The sequence below is a fragment of the Typopeltis vanoorti genome, chromosome 5 (assembly GCF_054136105.1).
Source record: "Typopeltis vanoorti isolate ZY-2024b chromosome 5, IOZ_Tvanoo_1.0, whole genome shotgun sequence".
Taxonomy (NCBI): Eukaryota; Metazoa; Arthropoda; class Arachnida; order Uropygi; family Thelyphonidae; genus Typopeltis; species Typopeltis vanoorti.
Genome location: NC_143553.1, coordinates 52,281,582 through 52,307,911, shown reverse-complemented (window position 1 = coordinate 52,307,911; position 26,330 = coordinate 52,281,582). Strand labels below are relative to the sequence as shown.

The following is a 26,330-nucleotide window of genomic DNA, read 5'->3' as shown; positions in this document are numbered from 1 at the left end:
TACGATTACTGAAAATGTGGCCGATATAATTCTTTATCATGCAATTGGCTTTTATCAGCCTTTAGATGGGCTATGGCATAGCTCTCTACCTGTTTCTAAATTTGATTTCCGTTGCAGATATCTTAATTTCTATGTCTAACTAACACACAAAATCATCGTATAGCATCCTATTACAAAAAGATGTTATTAGCTGCTCAGCCAATGCGTCACATCCACATACTACGCGATGACACTGCTCAACGTTGTTCTGCACTTTAAAATGATCTAAAGCTTGCTGAGTATATTCCAGCAGCCAATCACGTGTGCTATGTTGAATATCGTTCCCGTGCATTCCTATCAAAATAAACATGGGAAATAGGAGTTACTTTTCACACCATTACAAATTCGTTGATATTACCATTCCAGTAGGAAATTTGGATTATATGGGCTATTTACAGTTAACATTTAGTCTGGTTTCTTTAAATATTGTTGAAAAACGTATCCTGTTTATCAATTATGTGTTTTCGTTTTAAAGGCAGAAATCTTTCAATATATCTCTGTGTGAAATAGGCTAATTCGGCTCAAAGAGTCTACAAAATATTATGTAATTAATGTAAGTTCAAGAAAAAAATACCAGTTTGCACACAGCTAAAATCTCTTTTATGCTCTGTCATCTGCAAAGTTTTGATACTGAGTTATCTGCACGCATACATCAGCCTGATTTTAATAAAACATCATGGTATTAAGTGAATTGCAATTGAAATTTTTTTTTCCGAATATCATTCTAGATATCAAAAGAAATAAAGGTAATTTCTGTAAAAATTCCTTAATTCTCAGAAGAAAAAGACATCTCATTTGAAATAATTTTTTGCTAATGTTTCACCTAATTTACAGAATATTCTTATCCTACTAATACATAACGCCAACCAAAATGTCTTACCAAGCTGCCATCGAGGTGGAGTCATGACCTCCATGAGCCATATAGTGAGAAAGGGTTCCAACGTAGCCAGCGTAAGGGTCGAAACACAAACTGCTCCTGATGAAAAAAAAAAAAAACGACAGATTTTTTGTGTTTATTTATGTTTTGATGTATAATTATTAAGCAGGTAATAAAGGTGACTACCGACTAATAAATCATAAATAGCAAAAGTGTGGATATTCGTTTTACTTCTACAAGACTTCAAGTTAGAGTAATGCCATTGTTTATCGAGTATACTTATGCGAAAATATTTAAGGAACTTGTCTTGCCATTCCATTTCCAACATTACACTTGTCTTCAGACTACTACACCCCTAGGAAAACATTATCTCAATAATTCAAATTAAATTCAGTCCGTTTGCTGTGTTCCCATTGGACAATTTTTCAAGACAAACCTTATGTACACAAAAACGACAGTTGCAACACTAGTACTACAAAATCAAACATAGCTTCAGAGTGTTAAATTACCTCCGAATTTAAGTATTGTCGACTTCACGGGAAAAAAGTTTTGAATTTAATCAAAAGATGGAGCAGGAAGAAAAAAAAAAACTATGCTAGCAAGTCATCAAACAAACAACTTCATCAGAGATAGTAGTTTAGTTAAAGAAGAACATGTACCTATTGTTCTCACTCTAACGTTTCTTTTGTATTCGGTGTGTTGAAGACCTTGCTACTCACTGCAGTGCATCGTCGACTTCTTATTCTCACTGTACAGAAGGCGTGTGTCACTAATAAGTGTCACTTCTGGAGTAAGTGAAAGAGACAAGCAATGATGTCTGCTCGGTCGTGTTCTGCCTCGTTGATATCCTTGAAATAAAGCGGTCCTGACAAGTATATTTTTCGTACCAATCCGAGATAGAACAGCAAGAAGACTTTATGGGAAGGCTACTATCTATCAAACGAGAGTGACTCTCTCTAACTCAGTGTGTGTGAGCGCGGAGAGTTATAAAGATTCTTAACCTACTTTTCGCTAAAACTTCGTCGAGTGGTTACATCCTTTTTATCAATTTTTTTTTGATTACTCTCCTTTCAATTACGTCTGCCTCAGTCTCTAACATCTCCTTACAATAACGAACAAAATTTAAGGCAAGACAAATGCTACTTCTAACAATAAGAAAAAAAAAATTCTAATCAAAACTTCCAGCCTGGACTTCATTCATGAGCGCAATGGACAAATTAGTTGAAGTCAAACGCTTTTTCTTCGTTACCATGACAACTGACTTATATTCTGATATATTTACAGAGAGAAAAAAGAGAACTTCAGATTGTATGAATATCATTTGTTAAACAATATAGGACAGCATTAAACAGTATCTCTCCTTCAGTTAGGCTGTTTGACAAAGCATTATAAAGGCTTTTTTCAGTGTCTCAGACGGGATTTGAACCAAGGTCTTCCAACCAGAGCTCTTCATATGGTAAAAACAAGTTTTAACTCATTTTTTTTACAGATCATACTAATCACGGTGTACTTCCAATCGCAGGCATTTTTAGCTATTTTTGTCAAGTAAATGTCGTAGTGGGAATTTTTTCACTTATGGAATATTCGATTTCCAGAGAACTCGCTGTTTAGAAGCAAGTATAAGCCAAGATTTAGACTAAATTAAAATATTTATTAAATTTGTAAACGGTTGAAGATGCAATGCATTTAAAATCAGCAGTTAATTTAGGTGAATTTATTGTGATAAAGCTTTTGTTTTCGAAAAAATGTTCACAACCTTTAACCTAATGGCATTTGAATGTAAAAAATAAAACCCTCCATCTATGAATCAGCCACTGATGCATCCTAGATAAAAATATCTTAGATGATAAAAAATCTTTTAAAAAATACCAGTTGTCAGAATGTATCAGTGATTACAGAGGGAAATTGTTTTTGTGTGCAAAAACGAAATGTTGTAATAGCACATTACAAATAAACTCGGAATTTCTGTCCATGGTATATTAATGTTCTCTTGAGCTGCCATAAGGATGATGGGGTTCAAATACTCTGATTCGTATACAACTTATAAGATGGAATACACAGTTGTAATCTGTCTGAATTGAAGGATTAGAAAATCAATGCAATTTAAAAAAGGATCTGCTTTACTTTCATAAAATAAACCATAAAAACCTTAATGGAAGGTCAAACGTTGACTAAGGTTTCATAAAGGTCCTGTTATGATCTAGTGTTGATACTAACATTAAATACTTCGAAGCAGTCACCAATCGAGACTACACCGCGAACATCCTTAGATTACTTGTCACCGGGCATATCTAGGGAAGCTGGCTCTTAATCTCTTCTGTCTCTGAAGAGGAGTACAGGCGTGCTCTTTTGGATAAAAATAGTAGATGCCATCAGATCCTTACATTTCTTTATGCTGGTCAAGTTTGTTGGAGCACTTCTCTTTCATAGCACACATCCGTCACTAGTGCTGTTACCAAGGAAACGTTATTTCCAGTGCCATATATTTCCCGCAGTAGCTCGAGATTATGTTCTGTAGGTATCTCTCTTGTCAACAAATAAGCAATGGAAAGATATGCCTCAGTGGTAGGTTTTGTATTTAATATACGCCCACAGGGATAATACATAAAAATGAACTGGAATGTCTTTCCAGTGATGGTTAAAAATGACAAAAACCGAAAAATATTCATTTTAGATATTCAAATATTGGTATTACTATCTTCTTAAACACTCGAAGCTGAAACTGTTCATAGAACGGCATTCTGCTAGCGTCTCACAGTTACGTGTACAATATTGCACTCGACTAGCTGCTATAATCCACGCATGTGTCGTATGAAAATGCAGCATTCCAGCAATATGAGATGGTCAAGAGAATAGCACAAATGTGCAGATCATCGCACAGAGGCATTAATTGCAACTGCAGTTATACTAAAACTGCTCATTAAGAGGATTTCAACAGCAAGCACTAAAATAAATAATTTCTTCTTCAATAGTTGGAGAATAGAATTCTCCAACTATTAAAGTGTGGTTGTGATTTGGAGGCAAAAAATAGGGCCAGACCTTGCTTACTAATTGTTACAAGCACGAGGGTGGTCTGAAAATTTCTCGGCCTCGACCACAGATGATAACAGTATCGGCAAGATTTTTTTTCTAAGTTAGTACATCTATCATAAGCATCCATGTGAAATTGTAAGTCATTCTATCGAGTAGCTTGTTTTATACAGCTGTCTGAACCAAAAGTGTTGTCTATCCCTTGAAATGGATAAAATTGAGTATCGTGCGGTTATAAAATTCTTTGTAAAAGAAGGTTTAGCCAAAATAAATTCATTCGAAGTTCATAAAAGTTTATGGGCACTCTTCTCCTTCGTTTTCGACAATTAAGAAATGCGGCTGCCGAGTTTAATCGTGGCCGTACCAGCATTGAAGATGATCCACGTGAAGGACGTCCAAAAAGTGTAACGCAACCAGAAATCATCGATCAAGTGCACGATATGCTATTGAATGACCGGAGAGTTAAAGCACGTGAAACTGCTGAGACTAAGCATTTCAAAGGAAATGTGTAGGATAAATTTTGCATGAAGAATTGCAAATGAAAAATCTTTGCGCAAGACGGTGCTTGCTCGTACGTTGTTGGATATAGTAATAGTGCAAGGAAGTTGGTATGAGGGATGTTTTTTTTTTTTTTTTGCCATTCTCTAGCTATAACTCAAACTTCTTTCATAAAGGCGGGTGCTTTTCTTGATAGTATTATTTTGCTGCTGGGAATGTTCCAGTGGCAGCTGGAACTAATGCTATAAAGCAATTAAATTGCGATTTTATAGTCTGTTCTTTTTATGGCTCTGATTCCTAATCCGAAAACTTGGAGTCCGATATTTTTTAGTATTTTTTTCATAATCTCGAAACTTTGCTCTAGAGATCAGAAGTGGAACTTTTTCAAACTACTTGATGCCACCACTAAATAAGACGGTGGTCTCACACAGATGAAATTCACTTCCCACCTAAAGACAATCTGAAACATCTAAGCAAAGGCAGGGTTCGTACTAGTAGCAGAGTTCTTAGCGTATTTCTTCAACCAACTAGGCGAGTTTTGCGGAATGAAAAACCGCCCTCCATATAAGACGAGTCCTCTTCACCCATTTGAACGGTGCTTATAGATTCTTCATGACCTAGACGACGTTTGAACCTGGATTTTTCCTACCAAAGGGTATCATCGATACTTAGGGAAGCTTGTGATGAAAACAGAAACGTGTGTGTTGCTGCATGAACAAGAAAGAAAATATCTTATTACATAGTAAATTAAGCTTTGAAAATTTCAATGATGCGTGGTTATAACACTTGTAATCCATAAGGAAAAATTATATATTAATATGGTTACCATCGAGAAGACTACGTAATAAAATAACTGAGCTAAAATGAATACTAATGCAAAGTGAGAGTCTCATGTAAGTGAACCTATTTAATGTTTGCGCGCTCTAAAGTTTTTTTTCCCCATGGAAGATTGAGAGTGGATTTAGTTTCCAGGGGCAAAATGTTCCTGCTACATCCGTATTATGCCGACTTGAGGTGACCTTATTAACAGACATCCCCTTTGATAATCAGGGGACAATATTTAGCTAGCAATCTCGGATGTAAGTAATCAAACTATATTTTGCATTCGCCAAAACTAAAACATGCATTATGGTAGTACAACTCAGCTACTAGAACAGATTGATGATAAAACCCGCTGATACCATTAATGGAAAAGAAATAAAAACTGCAAATTGTTGGAATTATCAGACATATCAGGCTTATCATAATTGAGACGAAAAAGACCAAACAAGCGAGATCTTCCTAAATAAGTGCTTACTACATAGACGGTTTATTCAGGCAATTTGGATCAGAGGAAGAAAGTGGGGGGGGGTATAACGACTAGCTTGAAGATAAATCTTCTGCAGTACAATAATGGATTTCAAGAAAGAATTAGAATAAGAAAATATCTGTGCTCTCCGCGGTTTGTGCACTGAAGTAGGAATAGAATTATTTGAATCATTAGGAAAGGGAAATTTATATAAAAAAAATAAAACGACAGATTTTAGTGAAGACCTATCAGACGAGTAGGAAATGAGTCCCAGAAACATTCTGGAAAAATTCGGTTAAAGGAAAATTTAATGATAAATACTTGCTCGATTTCTCTTCTAGCTTCTGTTGCCATTAATATTACATATATGATCAATTAACTAATTACTTAAAGTGATATCTTTAGGTTGATATAATAGCTCATAAGACAAAAGGAAAAGAAATTAAAAAGCATTTATGTAATAGCAAAAGTTATAAGTTGCAGATTAATGCAGCCATTTTTATTCAGTGGACTCAATGTTAAAGCAATTTCCAAACAGAACAGATCAAATTGCACTTGTTCTGTTTAGTAAATCAGTGTTTCTCTTAGAGCAAGAGTGGTTACGTTTAAAAGTTAACAAATGTCGAGATAAAACGTTTGATAAGAAAAGAGATGCAAGGTTACCAAATGTTGAGAAAGGGATGAAATAAGTATGATAAGAACAAAAACAAGAAAACTAAAAGATATTCTCGATGTCGGGGGTGGTTACTTCGAAAATATTGTTACAGGAAGTCCTGAGTGGTTAAACAAAGCGGTTAACATAACCAGGATTGTGTTAGAAGTACATTTCGATAATGAAGGTAAAAAGCCAATGCCACCTGAAACGCAGTCGCAGTAGATGGAATTTGAACTGAAATAATCACATATGGAGAAAAGTGTTCAAAATAGCAAATTATATGGTGTAAACGGAAAGGTTTTGAGCAATACAGGTTGAGTTAAAGGTCATCAATTTGAGAATATGATTGATCTTATTAAATAAATATTCTACGGCCTTTCAAATACATTTTAGCACAATTTTAGAGAAGACGGATCGTAGCAAGCTTTTCGTTTTTTGGATCATCGTACATTGGGATATAATTTATGTATAATTATGACATGAAATGCGATTTATTAAATTGGCGAAAAAAATCTAATCAAACATTAGTGATCAAGGAACAATATGAAGGGGAGACCTTTGATGTCATAAATTTTTTTAACTCATTCTAGTGTATGGATGTAATATAATAACCAATATTAACTATATACTATAAACACCGTTGAAGTTTGATAAGAACAAAGTTGAACGACCGATGTGAATTTTGTTATTTATGGTAACCATGTAAAAATCTTATGGAGTGAAGGCCGGTTCTAATATAAATCCTGCTCAGAATTGTGAAAACAAAAATACCATCGGTGAGTGCGAAGTACTTTTAATTGCTAGCATGGATCGGATTCATTTTTATATGAAATGCTAAACTTCTGAAATAATGCAGGGACGGTAAATATTTATGGCAGTACAATTGATTTTAATGGGTATAGTTTTGGATCTGCGTAATTTGGTTTCATTTTCATGAACACTGGGAACTAATTTTTTTCAATTTGAGGAATATGGTTATATACTGCATCTGAACCAGAATAAACAGAAGAAATTACGACATCAAAACGTAGTTCCTTCATCGCTAATGTTTTAATTCCTATAAACAGAAAGAGCATGTAATAAAAGCAAGGCTGGACTGGTGTGCGAGCTAGTTGAATAAATTACACAGAATACGCGAAATAAAGCAAAATACTAAAGTAGCATTTGCATGTATCTGAGTTGAAGTCTCAAAGGCCTCCGTTTGACATAAGGGTGGTGTAAATTTCTACATAACACAGTAAGTGGCGCCTTTCAAATGTGCTCCTTAGTGCATTATGTATTATATTTATAGTAGACGTATGTAATTTACGTATTTTTTTCATGTCATTTTTTTCATTCCATCATGAAAAGCAGTGACAAGTTGAAATCTGAATATTTCATGTTTTATTTACAAACTAACGTTCGGTTTTCAAAAATGTAACTTGAGTGTATGGTGATACGGCATGATTAACATTAATATGTAAGGTAGAAGTTCGTCTTAGCGAAGTTTATTTTTAATTTGCCCACTTATGATTAGCGGGATTCTTGCTTATGAAGAGTTTTATAAATAGCCCGGAAGATGATGCTGTTTACAACATTTTATCGACTACCTTGTAACTAAATTGGAATTTCATAAATATTTATCATTCCTTCGCTGAACATTTTTACTAGCATAACTTTTAGTTCGCAATTTTTTTTATTATTATTCTAGCTTTCCTTAATTTTTATTAAAATAAATGAAAGTGACGCTGCTGTACTTACCCACTGCGACAAGAATGTACACATCCATTACAAGACTGAACATAGATGAGCCAATCAAAAGATGCTAAAAGAAATGAAACAGTCAGGGATGAAAAACATGAATAGACAAGACCCGTAAATTGATTTTGTTAATATTTTTAGTATATCATTTTTCCTTATCTGTTCTATTACGGACATTTCGTCAACCGGAATGAAAAACAAAATGGATAAGAGGTAGCTCTATATTTTCGATAGTATAATAATGTTTAACAGTTCATCGCATAAGATTACACTAAATGTAAGCTATCTGCCAGAGATGAATGACAATGTTGCCTCAGTTGCCAAAGCAACAGATGCAACAAAGGCAAATCTGAAGAAGATTGGAATGTATCCAATTAAACAGATGTAACCAATTCAACAAGGTCAGAGTAATAATATCTGTCTGCTCATTGTGCTCACTGATTTACCTGTCTTGAGGAATCAAATCTTTTAGCCTCATTTTAGACCAATTATTAGTGGAGTAAAAGCTGATATGTGCAGTTTAATCCTTCAGTGGTCTACGAACAAATATAGTCTTGAAATAATTATATAACTTATGTTTATTATCTAGAATAAAATGCCTAATAACTATAAAGCAGATAATTTAATTCAAACTTTCTTTTCAAAGAGACATTAAATCGAAAATTTACTTCTTACCAAATGTCTAAACCCACACAGCTAACCAACATTATCAGTCTGTTTGAAGCCGAAAACAAAATTTGATGGAAAGAGAACAACATGCCATTTATACTTTTCAAAGTAAAATATCTTGGTGAGGTACCAATCTCCAATAAACCACATACAGCAAAAAGTTTGCTTGCTACGGTGACGCCATAGAAATCGTTCCCTGATGGAGCTTGCTCTTCTTTTGCTATGCCGCTTGTATGACCACTGGTGACAAATGGAACTCCTCTGGGACATGAATCATAAACATTGAGAGAATAACAAAGGAATGGATGTGAAGCGTAAATTTTTCTGTGTACGAGATGTCCAAACAGTCTACGACAATTCATCAAGTCGGATTTCATTCTACTGTCAAGCTTCACTTCTTTAGTTTTCTCATTCTGTCCATCAGTGTCAAGATACAGCAAGCTATCTAACGGAATATACTGCTCAAATCTCATCAACCGTGCACGCAATTTTCGAGAGTCGGAATGAATAACCGTCTTATCAGTGAAGATGAAACGTTTCAAAGTCTCCAGTCAGATTTCAGTTTTCATTCATTCCGCAATCAGTTGCGGAATAGTAGAATTCATTAGCGAAACAGAAAAAGATACATTTTAGTAATAATTTCCCTCGAGTATTCTTTCTTCATTTATTTGTTTTTTTTTCCTTTTTGATACCTATTTGGACTCTTCACCTAAAATTTCATTTTGTTGCGTGCAGTAATCAATAGTTGTAAGATATAAATGAAAAAAAAAAAAATTAAAAGATATGCAACAGCTGGTTTCCTTACCTGAGGTTCTAGACGAGGTCGAAACACGATAACTTGAAGAACTATAAAGAAAATTCATAGTATAACAACATGAAGATATGCCATTATTAAAAAAACAGAAATCAAACGTATATCCTATATTCAGCTAAACCAGCTCGCTCTCCCCTTCCTTTAATATAAAAACAAACATTTAAGTGAATAAAAATTACGTTCTTACGGCATAGTTTTTGTTCATTTTGGGTTGGCTAAACACTCTTACCAACGAGAGGCAGCAGCATCGATGTTTGTAGTGTCCTTACCAGATTTAGAAATTTGAGCTGCCAAAGGCATGATGATGTCCATCTTCTGATCTGATTTTGCCACTAATTAGAAGCAATTAAATGATGTATGTAATAATAGACCATTGGAAGTAACTTAACTGCAAATTATGCCATTTATATTGTACCCAACTGCACTCTTAGCACGAGTACATACTTGACGCGACTTGATGTGTCAATGATGCGTAAAATTCGAGTGTTTAAGATGGGAGACTTCTTGCATAAAATTTCCAACATTGTCTATGTACAGTTAACAAATAAAGATAATCAGCAGCTTTTTGATTATCGCATCTCTAAACGAACTAAAGATTATACCATACTTATAAATTTTAGCATCTTTATATTTAGTTACAAACATAATTACTTAAAATGCGATATTAAGAATTCTGTATCAGTTCTATTGAAAAAAAGAAAAAAAAATTACAGGACATTTGTTTCCTGCTCTTGAATAAGAATAAAAGCAAGCTTCGACTACTTGTTCTCACAGTGCAACCTCAAGGGAACTTAGGTACGGGAAGACTTCAATTTTGAACAGCTGCTTCTTTTCTACCTCGTTATATGCCTCGAGAGAGTGTAAAAAAATATTCACACGAGGTTTAGGCCTTTCTTTTTCGTCATTCAGCACGTGACCCATACATTCCAAAATGGCAAATGTTTCATTCAAAAGGCACACGAATGGGAGGGAAACTATAAAAAGAAATATTGAAAATAAGCGTGCACCGCAAAGAAAAATACTAAATATTATTGACATTTAGCAACTTGACAATAGTATATTAATGACAAGTATTTCATGATATGGCTGGTTCTTCAGCAGATTTTTTTTTTTCAAAACATGAAGGTGAAGATATTTATTTGAATAAACTGATGGTGAAGTCCTCTCGTAAAAAAGTTTCAACATATTGACTGCCACAAAACTACTTCGCAGTATTTCAAATCTAATTGGAGAATGCATTCGCGAAAAATGGCCTAGCAAAAATAGAAATATGGTCTAAAACCCGGATGTTCAGAACAATTGCGCGTCGGGGAATTATATAACAACGGACGTTGAATGAAATCAATTTTTGATGATGTAGTTGTAGATGAGGGACACGAATTACCAGAGGAGTTTAGAATATTAATTTTTTATTCCCATTCCAAAAAAAAGACGGGAGTTTTAGACTAACAATTTTAGGAAGATAAGTGTTAACTCACACAGCGAAACTTCTGGCTCAAATAATTTTAGAGAGAATTAAGAATAAAATAGAAAAAGAAATGAATGAGGAACAGTTTGATTATCCCAACCAACAGAGGAACTAGAGAGGCTATAACTTGTCTAAGAATTATTGGGGAGAAAACACTAAACCATCGTGGAAAGTTGTTTTTGGGATTTCTAGATTTTGAAAAAGGCATTTGATACAGTGAAACATAAGCTTTTTGACACTCTAGAAAATATTGATATTGACTGCTATGACTTGGAAATTTTAAAGAGATTATATTGGTCACAAACAGCGTCAGTATGTGTAAATGGAGAGGAAACAGAAGAATTTCCTCTCCATGAAAATGTCATCCATCTCCTACTGAGAGAGGAGTTAGACAAGTATGCAAGTTATCACCTTTATTGTTTAACCTTTATAGTGAGCAAATGCTTAGAGAGGCACTTGAGGATGTAGAAGAAGGAATAAAAATAAATGAAAAAATCATTAATAACTTAAGATATGCGGATGATGTAGTGAAAGTGAAAATGGATTACAACAAATTGTTCAAAGAATTGAAAACTCTTGTAAAGAGTACGGACTAAGAATTAACACAAAGAAGACCAAGATAATGATAATGGGTAGAAAAACAGGAGATGATGTAAAGATAAGATGTGGAGGAAAGATTTCAGAAGAAGTGGAAAGATTTCAATATTTAGGTAGCTAGATTTCAGAGAAAGGAACTTCAGAGTTGGATATTAGAAATACAATAGGCAAAGCTAAATCGGCATTTATGGAAATGAAGAGAATTTTAATAAACAAGAGTACTAAAATAGATGTTAGAATTGGAATAGTTAAAGCAACAGTTTGGAGTATTGCAAGTTATGGAAGTGAGTCATGGACACTCAGAAAGAAAAGAGATATGGAAAGAATTAATGCATTGGAAATGTGGTGTCATAGAAAGATGGAAAAGATTAGCTATACAGAGAGAATATGAAATCAAGAAGTTTTAAGACGAGTTGGGATGGAAAGAACACTACTCAAGAATATTATGCAAAGAAAGACAAGATTTGCAGGACATCTGACAGGTTCTTCGGGACACCTGACAAGAACTATATTACAAGGGAAAGTTGAGGGGAAGAGAGAAGACGTGGAAGACTAACTAGAGAGTGGTTCAATGACATCGTGGAATGGACTGGTTTAAGAATGACGGAGAGAAATGGAAAAGAGCTGCTCATCTGCTGCAACCCTCTTGCTAGGCTATCGGACAACGAAGACGAGTTGTAGATGACTCTCCAATTAAATCGATCTACTTACATCCATGCTATTGATTTTCTAAATAAACATGTCGTCTACCGAATGGATCTTCTGAATATGCACATATATTTATGCGTTTATTCCAACACAAAATTAATTGAAACATTATAATTACTTAAAAATACAATCTTACTTAATTCTCGGCTCTACGGTACTTTATTCTCGTGAGTTCTCCGTCATCTAGTAACCTTGGTATGTCATCTCCCTTCAACACTTAATAAGCACGCATATTGATGTGATTATAAATTGCTCCCTAGCGAAGAAAAATACTTTGGGACATTATCTGAATTTATAATTACTTTCTTAGCCGCCAGGCAGCTTTTAAACTTTCAAAAAATATTTTGTCCGTACCATAAAAACGACTCAATTACCGAACGTCGCATTATCACCAACCTTCTGAAGCTTCACCTGGCCATTATCAAAAGCCAAGGTCGTATTATACTTAGACACGTGATCTTCCCATGCGTTTGATCTCGAACAGGTCTGCTAACCCCAAGTGTTATTAAAACTTTAAATTGAATACGTCTACTCCCCTAAGTCATGAACTTAGTTAATAAACACGTGCGGATGTCATCATTCTATCCTTGTCGGAAAATCAAAGAGCTGAAATCAAAGAATGGGATGTGCATATTTGTCCATCTAAATTCGCCTAATAATTTAATTAATCAATACAGTAATCTTTTATATATATATATATATATATATATATATATATATATATCTTACAGCTTAACTATCATTGTCACAAGTCATGATGGTCTCTACAATACGATTTATTATGAGGAAACAGCCAAAATGCAGAAGAGAGACAGTATAATAGGAGCTTGTTTAGTAAGCCATGGCAAACCTAATTAAATGCTTTATAAAGCAAAAAACTGCGTGTTTGACTAGAAAACATTTTCATTAATATTTATATAAAGGTAACTTTTTTTATTTAACTGAAAGCTTCCGTGCAAACCAAAATTGATTCAATTGTTTTAAGAACAATAGAACAAGAATTGAATTGTAAGATTAATTTCTTGTTTATAGTAAAATACTGAGCTAACTTTAAAGCTACAGTACCGGTATTAAAAAAGGATGTTCTTTAGCACAAGTGTGAGCATAACTGAAGGGACGAACCATCAATAGGGAAAGAACGAAAGGGCATTAGGGGTGTATTAACTATCAAACATACCATCGTAATCAATGATGTGTATTCTCTCTCCGTTTGGAAATGTCGTGAGGGCCCCTCTGTCCTTAATCTGTTCCTTGTCAACATCCTGCATTTAGGTTGTAGCGAGTCCGCTCTGGTCTGACCAACGTATGTTTTCATTGCTGGTTTACTATATGAAAAAAAAAAAAAAGCCATTTAACTTCTGTATGAGGCTTCATAACTCTTTTGACTGAAAAGCTATTCATTCCGAGATAAACTTCCTCGCATTAGCGAAGAGAATCGAATTCAGGTTCCATCCTGTCCAACTAAAGCCAGCATAATGTATCATCCTTCCAACTTTACTGTGCACGCGCAAATTACGCTATGAGTTCCAGGATAAATTACGACTAAACTTATTCGTCAATTATTCGCAGAATCCGATAGGCTACAGTTAAGAGTTTCCAGGAGATCTTATGTCGAATATCATGTGATCAATTTCACGCTACGCTACATAAAGCAGATTTCTGAATTCCAAAAGCAGACTATCAAAATCAACAATCCTTCATAAAAAGACGAATTTTGGTGTTATCTTTACAGTTTAATTACTCAGAAAATGAACAGCAAGAAATCTTGAGGGACAAGTATGCAGAAAACATCAGAACGTTGAAGGTCTTGTAAGAGTGATCCCTCCCCATTGATTTTTAGACAAATGAGGAGATTAAATACGACACTGTTCAAACTTAGGTTCGGAGATTTCTAGCAGATGCGATTCATCATTCCAAAGATAATCAATTTTAGAAAAGAAAGGGTAGGCTGGTAAAACCCTCGAATATCGCATTGTATATACTGTACATAAATTTGTATAATCTCGTAACTCAAATACGAAAGTAATTATAACGAATTTGGTCTTTTATATCAAAGGCTGTTTAGGTGCTTAACTTTCTGGTTATACGGAAACGAAACGTAACAATTAGTATGGATGACCTACGTTCCCAAAAATTCAGTAGAATACTTTGCAACTAACAAACAAAGAATGCAATGGAGTCCTTGCTTTAATAATGACGGAATAGCTACTAACATATTAAACTTGTCTACTGTTGTTAATTAGTGAACATTATCCCATGGAGGACTGCTGAAGGTAAAAGTGGATTGGCTATTCATTGCGGCCGATAACACTGAAGGAAAGTGAGTTCCTTCAACGTGATGCCTAACACTGAAATTTCTGAAGGTCATTTTACATGCATATCCACGCTAAATGGAATCCACCGTTGGCTGTCACCGAGTAGAAATAGCATCCGAAAGTTAGACAATGTACTCCTGCATGAGTGAGAAAATTTCGTGATCTTGGTGACTGCGAACAAATGAAAGATTATCCAGATGAATTATTCCTCATCAGTCTCTAGATCTCGATCCTAGTGAGCATTTTATAATGTAATGGAAAGAGATGTTCATGACTGGGCTTCACGGTCAAGTCTGATTGGAATCGCAGGAATTGATAATGTCTGCCTTAAGGCAGCATAACTTCTGGGTTGTTTCTGGCATAGCATCAATGTCCTGGCGTGTCAAAAGTGTTTTAAGGATTCACGATGGCCCAATCCAATAACGCTACTCTACGTAGTTCTCTGAACTGAATATTCATTGTAATATATCGGAGGCTTCTTCCAACTTGTTTAGTGCTTTTTTAAATCGCAAACTTTCACTGAATGGCTTTGAATAAGCTACGACAAATCGCAGATGGTACCGAGTTTCGAACACTTTAGAAGCTTCCTGCATTTTTGCATTACAAAGAAAGAAACTCACTATAACAAATCAGCATCTTACATATTTATAGCGAGGTGATATTTACAAATGGAGACAGATACCTTGCACGTGTATTTTACTGACTTTAGATAATAACAAATAAAATAGACTACCAAATTATGACATGATGGCTACGCATTCCACTCAAAATTTTCCTAACACTCCATTCAAAGGTAAACTGTTTTTATTATTATATAAAAGTCATACCAGCTTAACCTCTTAATCCAATTAGCACTTTTCATTGTTTTTCTTTTCTATATTTATTTTCTTTTCCATTTAGCAATACTTTTCTTTTTTTACAAAATAACTGACACTCTTCCTCCACACATCCACTTCTTTTACTGTGATCAGAGAACATTTAAGCAGACCATGGAACAGAAATAGCATCATTCACCCACGTCCTGTCTTCTCCTTTTCCATTTGGTGCACACAATCCGTTCTTTAATGTGCTGTGACGGCTAAATTGATGCCAGCAGTTAACTCTTTGCGAGTACTTGTCAAACAGTTTAACGAAGATGTTCAAGAAAGCAAATCAGTAACGAATAATTGTACATTATGGGAGTCCATTAAAACCTCACTGGTGCATGTTCTGGAATATATCTATTTGGCACTAGACATATTCTAGAGACTAGTTTTAAGGAGACGCAACGAGACATTCCATTAAGAAAATTGCTGCCTCCCTGTTAAAATAGAACAGTTTTTGAGATGAAACCGCAACGGTGCTTAATGAAGAAAAAAATGTACTCGAGAATGAGCATTCCAATTAAAAAAGGCCGAGCCTAAGTGTACTTAATTCCTATTAGCAATTTAAAAATTCGAAAATGCTCGAGATATTCCTACCGAACCTCGCCTACGACTTATTTTCGGAAAAGAATGTCCTTCACGTAATGTGTAAACGCAAAGTGACGTTTATACATAACTTTTCATCGATGCAACGTTTCAGAGAATAAATTGAAAAATGGACCTGTCACTATACATTGCTTTACTTAAGTCAATTAACATTAACTACCAATTTGCCATATCTCGAAGGAAAAGAAGCTATGTATATATAGAATGGTATAATACAGAGCCCAAATTTATAATTTTAACTGACATTAACTATCACTTTGCAAAAAAAAAGTGGTTAGAAACGAACAACGTCGAACCTAAGAACATTTAATCGCACTTAATCCCGCTTTGTTTTATTGCTCTAAAGATCCACCAATGGATCACCATTAAATATTTAAACAACATTACGAGGGGGCTTACTTGGCTCACAAAAACGACTCGCAATTCGATTTTTTGGTTATAAGGGTTAAGACAGGTCATCACTTATTTCTCGACCATTATAACCAAATATTCAGCTTCAAAGACTCAACTGAAATTAGGGAATAAATTACTGGCGCTTTTATTTTAGAGAAAATAATAAATTATTACAATGGTTCGATGTATGGCGACTTTATTGGATAAGTGAACATGCATTTTGTTTCGAAGATTTCCTTATCTTCACCCATTGAGAATTCGTAGTAAGAGCTGTGATCAAAAGTAGCCGGAATGATGTTAAGAATAAGATTACAGCATTTGGAATTTGGCTTGCAAAACTATTTATCGTTTCTACCAATGCTGTGAACATTTTTCCGGATGTCCAAAAGCTGTTTAATGTGACTTCCACGAAACCTTGTAAATTTATAGTACATTAGCATCTTTGGTTAAGGATTTTTTCATTTTTTTTTTATTAATTTCACTATTTTTTCTGTACTTTATTTATCACATAATCGGAAACCTTGCTCTAGTGATCAAGCACGCAACTTTCCCAAGCCACTTCAGACCTCCAATAAACTGAAGATGAGATTCATCTCCCAATTAAAAATGATCACCAACATTTGTCACCGCTAGGTCCGAACTCAGTCTATTTTAATCCAATTATGTTTATTGACCTGATCATCATCAAAACTGTAGCTTCACAATTTTTTACAATCGCCAACGTTTTATTATGATCAATAACATCTGGTGATATGGATAAAAGGGTGGCTTCTGAACGGATAGTAAAAGGTAGTATACCGAGGAGGAGAATACAGGTGAGTAGTGGCGTACCGCTACAGGGCTGTGTGCTTGGACCACTGTACTTAAATGATATTAGGAAATAATTTGCAGGGAGAGATTCAGTTGTTTGTGGATAATGCAGTAAGATAATGTAAGTAAGGCAATCAGGGTGATATAAGAGAGATTGCAGGAATATTTCAACAGGCCCACAGTATGGGCAAAAGATAAGCATCAGTTTAACGTGAAAAGGTCATGCGTTTGGGATACAAAGATTACAAGCTGTGTGTCACCTTGGGGGAAGTATACTCTAGGAAATTGATGAAGCCAGGGATTTGGGGATAGTAGTAGATAGAGAGTTGAAGTTTAGAGGACATATTGCCAAGGCAGCCAAGGGTAGGTAAGCTCACAGCATTACTTGTGTATTGAAGAACGCACTAACAAGCAGAGATAAGGAAGTTATCATTTCGTTTTATACAGCATTGATATGACCCCCCCCCCCTAAATTACTGTGCTCAAGTCTGGTCACCTGGGTTTCTTGGAAATGAAGAAGTGGTGGAGATTATGGTATGATACAGAGAAGACTGATCAAGATGGTGAGTGGTTTGTAAAATGTTCCCTATGAAAATATATTGAGGGTTTGTGGGTTGCAAAAGCTAGGCGAAACAGGGTGGGATGTGGTAGAAACATTTAATCTAACGCTTTTTATAGGATTAGTGCGGGGGAAAATGTTTCAGCGCTTGGCTAAAGGAGGTAGAATAAGAGGTCATCCCTGGAAGTTGGGTAAAAGTGTGGTTAGCAAGGGCACGAGGACTAGATTTTTTGCTTGGACTGGAGAGTGGTGAATGAATGAAATGGGTTGCCTGAATCAGTTGCGAGTGCTTTGTATGTTAATGGTTTCAAGGAGAAGTATGATAGATATTGTACAGATAGTTTGGGTCTTCCACGACTCAAATATATAGCCATTGTATCTGAGTCTCGTGGAAGACCCACATATACAGTATAGCCGTGCAATAATAATTTTTTTCCTTCCCAAAAATAAAGTGGCTCTGATTCGGATCACATGACTGTTATATTCGTGTGGTATGTTTTCCGCCAAATACTGTTACTTTGTTAGCAGATACATCATTAACCTTAGTGAACCCGCCGTTCATAGTTTGAATTTTGGTTAAAATTAAGAGAAGTTAAGCTAAATTGAACATTCCAAACTCATCTGAAACCTAGCTTATAGATAACGGTCATTTCTGAAGTATCTTGTGCTGTTTTTTCAAAGTGTCTTCATTTTTCAGCTAAGGTTTGGATGGTTGCTACTTTCTTTCCATGGGGTAAGAGGGGGGGGGGGGGGATGTTCTCCTTTTACACCCAGTGTTAATATAAACACGTTGTTCCCTACTTTTGGACATTACAAAACATCGCCACGAAACAAAGACAATTTCAGTTGTCTTTGTTCCAGACTAACTAGCGCGGTTGACACCGAAATATATAATCTGATGAAGATATTGAGCCATATTTCGTATAGCGTTACCTCTATTTTCTTAAAGAAGGCATGATCCAATGAACCAGCCATTTCCTAAAAGGAATACCGACGCTTCATATCGCTGGAAGAAGATGCTACGAATACAAAGATGTTACGTCACTCTACAGCTACTTTGGAAAACGTTATCAATTCACGAGAGTCCAGTATCCTCCCTTACTTGCATTTTATTTATGTAATTCATAAATATAAGCATTTGACAAAGTTAAAAGAAACATTATTTAGCATATTAAAAGAAAGACAAATACCAAATAATATCCTAAAAGCTATCACAAGTATATATGAAAATAAACAAATACAAATAAGATTAAATCACGAGCTATCATATACGAGAGAGATAAGCCAAGGGGTCAGACAGGGATGTCCCCTCTCAGCAACTCTTTTTAATATCTACTTAAGTGAAATAATAATAAAATGGAATAAAAATTTACATCAAGGAATTAAACTTTCTCCTTTAGTAAACTTAAACACTCTCCTTTTTCCGATGACCAAATAATAATTACAAATTCTGAAGATAAACTACAGAAAGCTATTTTAGATCTAAATGAGATATCCAAAGATTATGGTATGATAAATATCAACGGAAAAATCAAAAACTATGGCCTTTAAAGACAGGATCCAGCAAGAACTAAAATAGTAAAAGATAACAAGATCTTAGAAACAGGTGAATTCATTTAACTACCTAGGATGTACGATCACATATGAAAAAGATATAAACGTAAAAATTGCAAAATATTTAAAAATAACAGGTGTAATTAACTCTATATTTAAACCAAACCTGGTTCAAAAACAAACCAGACTAAAAGTATACAATACATTAGTCCTACCAATCTTATTCTATGGAAGTGAAATCTGGACAATAAAACAAAAAGACAAACGAACATTAATAACAGCTGAAATGAAGTTTATGAGAAAAACTGCAAAGTATACTCCATTTGATCACAAAATAAAAAAAAATTATGAAAGAATTAAACCAAGAATCAGTAATAGAAAAAATTTAAAAAAATAAACAAATGGATGGAACACGTTCAAAGAATGAAAACTGAAAGATTACCCTTTGGTAATCTTTCAGTTAAAGTTAATGGCTTGCACTTTAAAGCCTTAAAGTGCAAGCCATTAGGGAAAAGAAAACCAGTAAGTCCTCTTAAACGATTCAACGATGACTTCTAAGTCCGGAAGAACAGGCCACGGTAGGCCTAAATCCATGATATGCATGATGGTGAATTCAGAAATATTACTTTTTCAATAAATACATCTAAAAAGGTGTATTTATTGAAATGTTAATAATTTTGATATCAGTATTTCTGGTATTATTTCTATATACAATTATAAATTAGTAATAATTATTACCTGCATCGACAAGTATTAATCCGCACATCACAAGGAAAGGTGTTGATTTGCCCACAAAATCGTACATGAAACCACCAAATGGATAGCCAACTGAAAGCAAAGGGATACAAAAGTAAATTACATCATAGAGGTAAACTTTATTGTTCATATGTCTTCATAACAGATTGTTATTAAACTGTAACACGCGTATTGTATACAACATATTCCTGATAATCTGTTAAACTTTCACCATCTAATATACACATCTCGCTTATTACTTTGTGTGCGCGCACACTGCTATCTCACCGATCAATGTGAGAACAAAGAAATGACAAACTCATGTGCTTGTTAACAATCGTACATTCCATCTTGCAGACTCATTTCCAGCATTTCATCAACTAATAAAGCATTTATCTTATATGACCAGTTCACCCTATCGGAATTTGTTGATAGTAAATTACCTACAAATGACACTAATGGAACGAAAGAGCAATCTGCCCGCTTATGCGTTGTATCAATTCATAATCCGTTACCAATAGCAATAATGAAACGAATACCACTGTCCGCTTGTAAGCGTATTCACCATCAATAAATTGCATAATTCTACTTTGAGTACGTCGTGTAAAACAGCAAAACAAACAGTGAAAAAAAAATCCGGAATATACGCATTTTAAAAAGACAGCAAAAATGTTAGCAGTCTGGAAACGAGTACTTGACTGCTAACAGAATACGATATAGATTTCCTTTGAAGGATTTTCCTAGACTAAGAATGGCTGACAATTTCGGTAGATTAACTTATTTTAGCTTTAAATGACTGCGAAAATATTTTTATGAACATGAGGACTACATGCTTTTATCGCATCAATGAAATAATATCAGAAATTCATTCCAGGTATACAAAAACTTACCTAATACTCCAAGAGCAATTCCTCCTAAAGAGGTCCCTATCATCTTACTTCTTTCTTTGTCGTCAAGGTAACAGTTTGCAACTAATGCCATACCTGTAAAATGGAATCAACACCATGTACGATCGATTACGATATATTCAATGTGTTCATGGAAACTGATCTCATAAATATTGAGCTCACAACAAGTACTGAAGATGCCACTGGTTGGTTGTATTTCAGAAGCATCTGTTGTTTTTATTAGTGGTCAAAGTGTTAGCGAAGCTACTGTTATGGCATTTCTCGACTTTCAGATGAGAATTTACATTTTCGGTAATTAAAACAATGTTAACTAAGCAGCCTCTTCCGAAATACAATCAAATATTCGACTTCCTTAGTCTTTGACTATATACTTTTTTGGATATTTAGTAGGTAAAACAGTAGGGAAATAAATTATGGAAATCAACTGAACAATGATACCTATGGCGTTATTTGGATGTGTTTCGACCAGACTGTAATACTCTTCAGGTTAGGAATAGTACAGTATGTTTAAACATTAATGTACGAACATTCTGCACTTAAATTAGGGCTTGGGGAGGATTTAAATGAATGATGCTGCTCCTGAACTACGATATTTGATGAAAGTTTTGAAAAAGGCTTGTTGGGACAGAATGAAATTCAGTCTTCTGTCAAGTTGGGTGGAGTGATGACAAACCGAATACTTAAGTTCCTTTTGTATTTCGAAAGGTAAAACGAATTCTAGGGCCAATACTATTTAAGAAACAAGAGAAAGTGTGAATGAGCTTGGGACCATGGTCCCAAATGGCAAGTCACTCAAGGACAACTTTGCATAGGAAGCAGGCTCTTACATTTCGATTGAAAGAGATATTACCGAATTTATAAAAAGAAAAATAAGTCCCTTTACTCCAATAACACACCCTCCCTATATTACAGCACAATAGACTGTATGCTTTCTGAAACTGTGGACAAAATCCTTATCTGCCTAAGATAAAGATCCACTTTCTCCTTCCTGCATATTTACAGCACCTCCCTGTCAATGTGTCGTGTAATATTTTGAGCAGAGAGGTCGGACTACAAAAGTCAGAAGAAAATAATAGCAACATGCATTATGGACAGCATGACCCATAAATGATCATCAGATGGCAGAAAACAAAGCTCTTGCATTAATCTAATTTCACATCGCAAACATTTGAATTTCTTTTTAGGTAATTTGGGTTTGCGTATTTATTGGCAGCATTTTTTTTAAAAGCGATGATAGTTTGAGGTAGTAAACTGTGGGCGTGTAAATAATCAGTTTGAAAAGTAAATTATGTAAAAATGTCGACGTGTATGCTAATAAGATCTACAGAAATTTGAATATATAAACATCGGACTGTGGTAGAACTGAAAACACGTCAGTTTATTTTTCTTGCCATGAAATTATTTAACTGCGGAAATATCACCTTTTCAAATATCGCTTTAATGCATCCAAAAGTCAACGACGAGTTATCAGACATGCCTGAACTTCCATTACAATTTTCAATTCTAAATATGACGATACTTGCGGTTGATATTGTTGACATTTCCCCTTCACTTTGTAGATGCATTGTAATCCCATTTATTTGCTCAAACGTACATTAAATTATGTAATGCCTGGTTCAGAAACTAATTACATTTTCTTGCAACTTCCTTCCTCTTCTGTTTATCCACTATAGAAATTTGCACTCCTGAATTTGGATTTTAATGCAAAATCCAAACATAACTTGCCACCAGTGGATAGTTCTTTTATCACCAAAACTTTTAGTTTGGTGACACCAGAGGGAGTAAAACTCGTGTAATTGTTAAACAGATGTACTTGTTGATTTTATATCGCAAGTACGAGTTCTATAAATTGATGTTTAAAAAAGGAGATGCTAATTATGAAAGTTGCAGATTAATAATAATAATATTAATCGTTTTAAGTTTTGGATTCTCTATATTGCAGATTACAAAATAGTTACGTTAAAAAACGCTGCCTTGTTTTGCGACTTATATCACATGAATAAATAAAATAATTTCATTCCCATTTTTTTCGTTTTCTATCAAAATAAATGTGAAAGGACGATCTCATACTAAAACATCTCTAGTTTAATCTAAAAATAAAGAAGCCGAAAAAAGTGAAGTCATTAATATTCGTGCATTCCAACTCAAAACATTAAACAACACTCCAGAAATCTGAGCAAATAAATCGCAGGTTCTCTCAAAAAAAGAAGAAATAACTCAGCATTATAGCGAAGAATGAAAGAATTGATAAGGCGATAGAATCCACCAATAAGAGTTTGAGTAAACAAGATGATTGGATAGTAATAAGTAGGATGCTTGCTTTTGGTGGATCAGAAAATGATTACCGCGAAAAGAAAATCTAGCGAATGCTGAAAATGGAAAGAGGCTAAATATTTGCAGTATCCACTAAGCTTGATCATGAGAAATATGTCTTGCAGTGGAATGCTATAAAAAGTAAATGAAATTCCCAATTAGCCTCCTAAACAGCGATCACCGTTCAACTAGCAAAACTGGTGGGGTGCGCTTAACATCGGAGCAAACTCGATTTTCTTAACAAGCACTGAAATGTGACATTTATAAATCCTTCTTTGATGTTTTATCTGAAAGGGTATCGCTCTAATAAAAACAGAAGAAGAGCAGTGTTCATGTATTATAAATGAATGGAAGTCGGGTAAAGTATGTCTGGTATCGTTAATATAGAAAGTTTATTATTTGTACTTTTATCAAAATGTCCTTTAAATATAATATTTCTCAAAAGCACGGAAATGGATGCCAGTGCTTTCCATACAAAGATAAAAAGTATCGCAATTTACTGTTTTGAAAGCCAAAGAATAATGGCGGTTTCACTTTGCTACAGTATGACGTCCCACTTAGCTTTAACATTCAATGAAATTCTAAGGAAGTCAATAAAAATGGAATTTGTATTAAGTTGTACAATTGTCTGATGTTACTGAAGCATAACCCAATATCGCACACTTTTAGCAGTCCAACTTGCTTAAAATATTCATAACTTGTAATGGATGTACATCAATATTTTATTAACATCCTTTGTAAATCGCTTGTTTTTTTTTTTTTTTACATCATTTTAAAGTGGCATGTCTTGTGGAACAATATATGAACAAGAAGCGTCCAAAGACTGTAGGAGAATGAGATATCAAAATATCAAAACTTTACAACTCAGAAATAACGTAACAGTGGCGTGGTAACTAAAATTGAAGTGCTCAGAAGCTATTTATAAAAACTATGCATGTTTATCTGCGTTCTCGTTTATTCAGTTAAAGAACAGGGGAAAAACAAACTCTTTTTAAACTTGTTCTAATAAGGGTGGTGGTGGGGGGGTTAAAAGACAATCTTAGGTATCATAGTGAGGGGGGGATTTTTTTTTCTTCGTTTTATCATTTCTTTTAGTGAGAGAGTCGGATAAAGTTCACCTCTTCATGCCACTGTCGACTCTTTTCTATAATAGACAGATCGATTTACTATCTACTGGTGCAAGAATTCTTGTAACTATTTTGAAAACTAGCGGACAAACATACAAAACGAAATTTCAGGATCACCAGAGACTAAATGATGACTTCCAGTTTTTTTGTGTGTGTTAGGATTTGAAGTTCTTTTCAAAGCACGATCTGTTTTCTTTCTTTAAATATATCTTGTTTACCGAGCACATTAACTGAAACATGAGAATCGAACATATCTGCTGTACTTTTGCAGACAGACTATACATGATCCGTACGCGTTTTGTTTTCCATGTTTCACTCTTCCTCCACTGGTAGAATAGCATTTTCCATCTTTTACATTACACGTTCTCTATTTATTGATTTTCTCTTCCTTCTTTCAGAAAAGATAAACAGTCAATTTTTTCTACCATGTATGTTACAAGATGCTTATAACAACTTTTTCATACCTATAAAACTAAAATGCGGATCATATTTTCGCATTAAAAAGTTTATCTGAATACTATACAATACAATGAATTTAAAATAAAAATTATTTAATTTTAAATCTAGGAGTTGATCTACGAAATAGATATATATTTGTCTACGACAGTCATAAAATAGCCTAACCTCATTCAAAAGTCATCAGAAACTATAATTCATGTAAGTGGTATTGAACCTTAAGTATTAATAAAAGCAATGATTATTTTCTACTATAATTCAAACTACACACACACAAAAGTACCAATAAAGTACGCTACCAGAGATCGATAAATAAACAGACCACAGCTTCTTAATGTGCACGCAACTATTTGAATAAACCGCATCTCAATATACAACATTAATTGCTTTTCTTACTGTCAATTAAATACATTACAACTAGTAAAATGATAAATGGGTAGCAGTAAGGTTTATGCAGGTACTATTGTAAGAATTACCAAACTACACAAACTACAATTGTCCGAAGCGACAATTATGTATGGAATACACGCAATAGCACATAATATATAATAATAATATAATCAAAACCACGGAAAAATACTCCAAGAACCCTGCACTAGAGACTTTTGCTTGAAGCAATTCGCACTGTTCTTTTGAAAAGATGCAAGTTTCGATTATAAACATAGCTTTATTTGTAATCACAAACAATCTTTTATAATACACATTTCCTGAGATTTCATATGCTGAATTCATAAGCTGCCATCTATCGGAAAGAAAGGAAATTTATTTCTAATTTTTTAAGAAAAATGTAAACCACATTTGATAAAGCCTTTGCAACGCTCAATTGGAATCGTAAAATATTTCACGAGAAAATAATTGGACACCTGTAAAATTCACGAAATGAATAGACATTTTACACGCAAAAAATTTAAAATTTACTGAGCTTCTAAAAAAATATTTTACACACTATCTACAACGCAAGCTAATTTATTATATTCAAAATTGCTCTATTAATTAGCTAATATAAGTAATTATGTACTATGTGTCATTTTATCCTCTTGTTTCGATGAGTTAGAAATTTCCCCGGTAGATGGCAGCACAAAGTTTACAGAATATGATCGCTCAATGAAAATGCAAATCATTGAATACAGGAGCCTTATATCACATAAATCTTCTGAAGTAATTAAACCTGTTTAATTTTATATCAAGGAAAAAAGTCGCACTCACCAGCAATGCTAATACACGCAGATGCTATTCCTTGTATGCTTCTGGCCAGGAAGAGCAGTACATAAGTTTCTCCGAAGGCAAATACTGCAAAAATAACATTTT

At 34.3% G+C, this 26,330-nt stretch overlaps 1 protein-coding gene across 1 annotated transcript in view; it reads right to left on the bottom strand.

The window, feature by feature from the left end:
- Nucleotides 1-139: 139 nt before the first annotated feature.
- LOC150106410 (synaptic vesicular amine transporter-like) overlaps nt 140-26,330 on the bottom strand; it is a 41,453-nt gene continuing 15,262 nt past the window's right edge. Inside the window, exons 5-10 of the mRNA XM_090392990.1 lie at nt 26,229-26,312; nt 21,109-21,201; nt 20,222-20,311; nt 9,602-9,642; nt 8,128-8,191; nt 140-333 (exon numbers count right to left, since the gene is read on the bottom strand). Of these exons, the coding sequence (XP_090249116.1) occupies nt 140-333; nt 8,128-8,191; nt 9,602-9,642; nt 20,222-20,311; nt 21,109-21,201; nt 26,229-26,312 (566 nt within the window). The remainder of the gene's footprint in view (nt 334-8,127; nt 8,192-9,601; nt 9,643-20,221; nt 20,312-21,108; nt 21,202-26,228; nt 26,313-26,330) is intronic.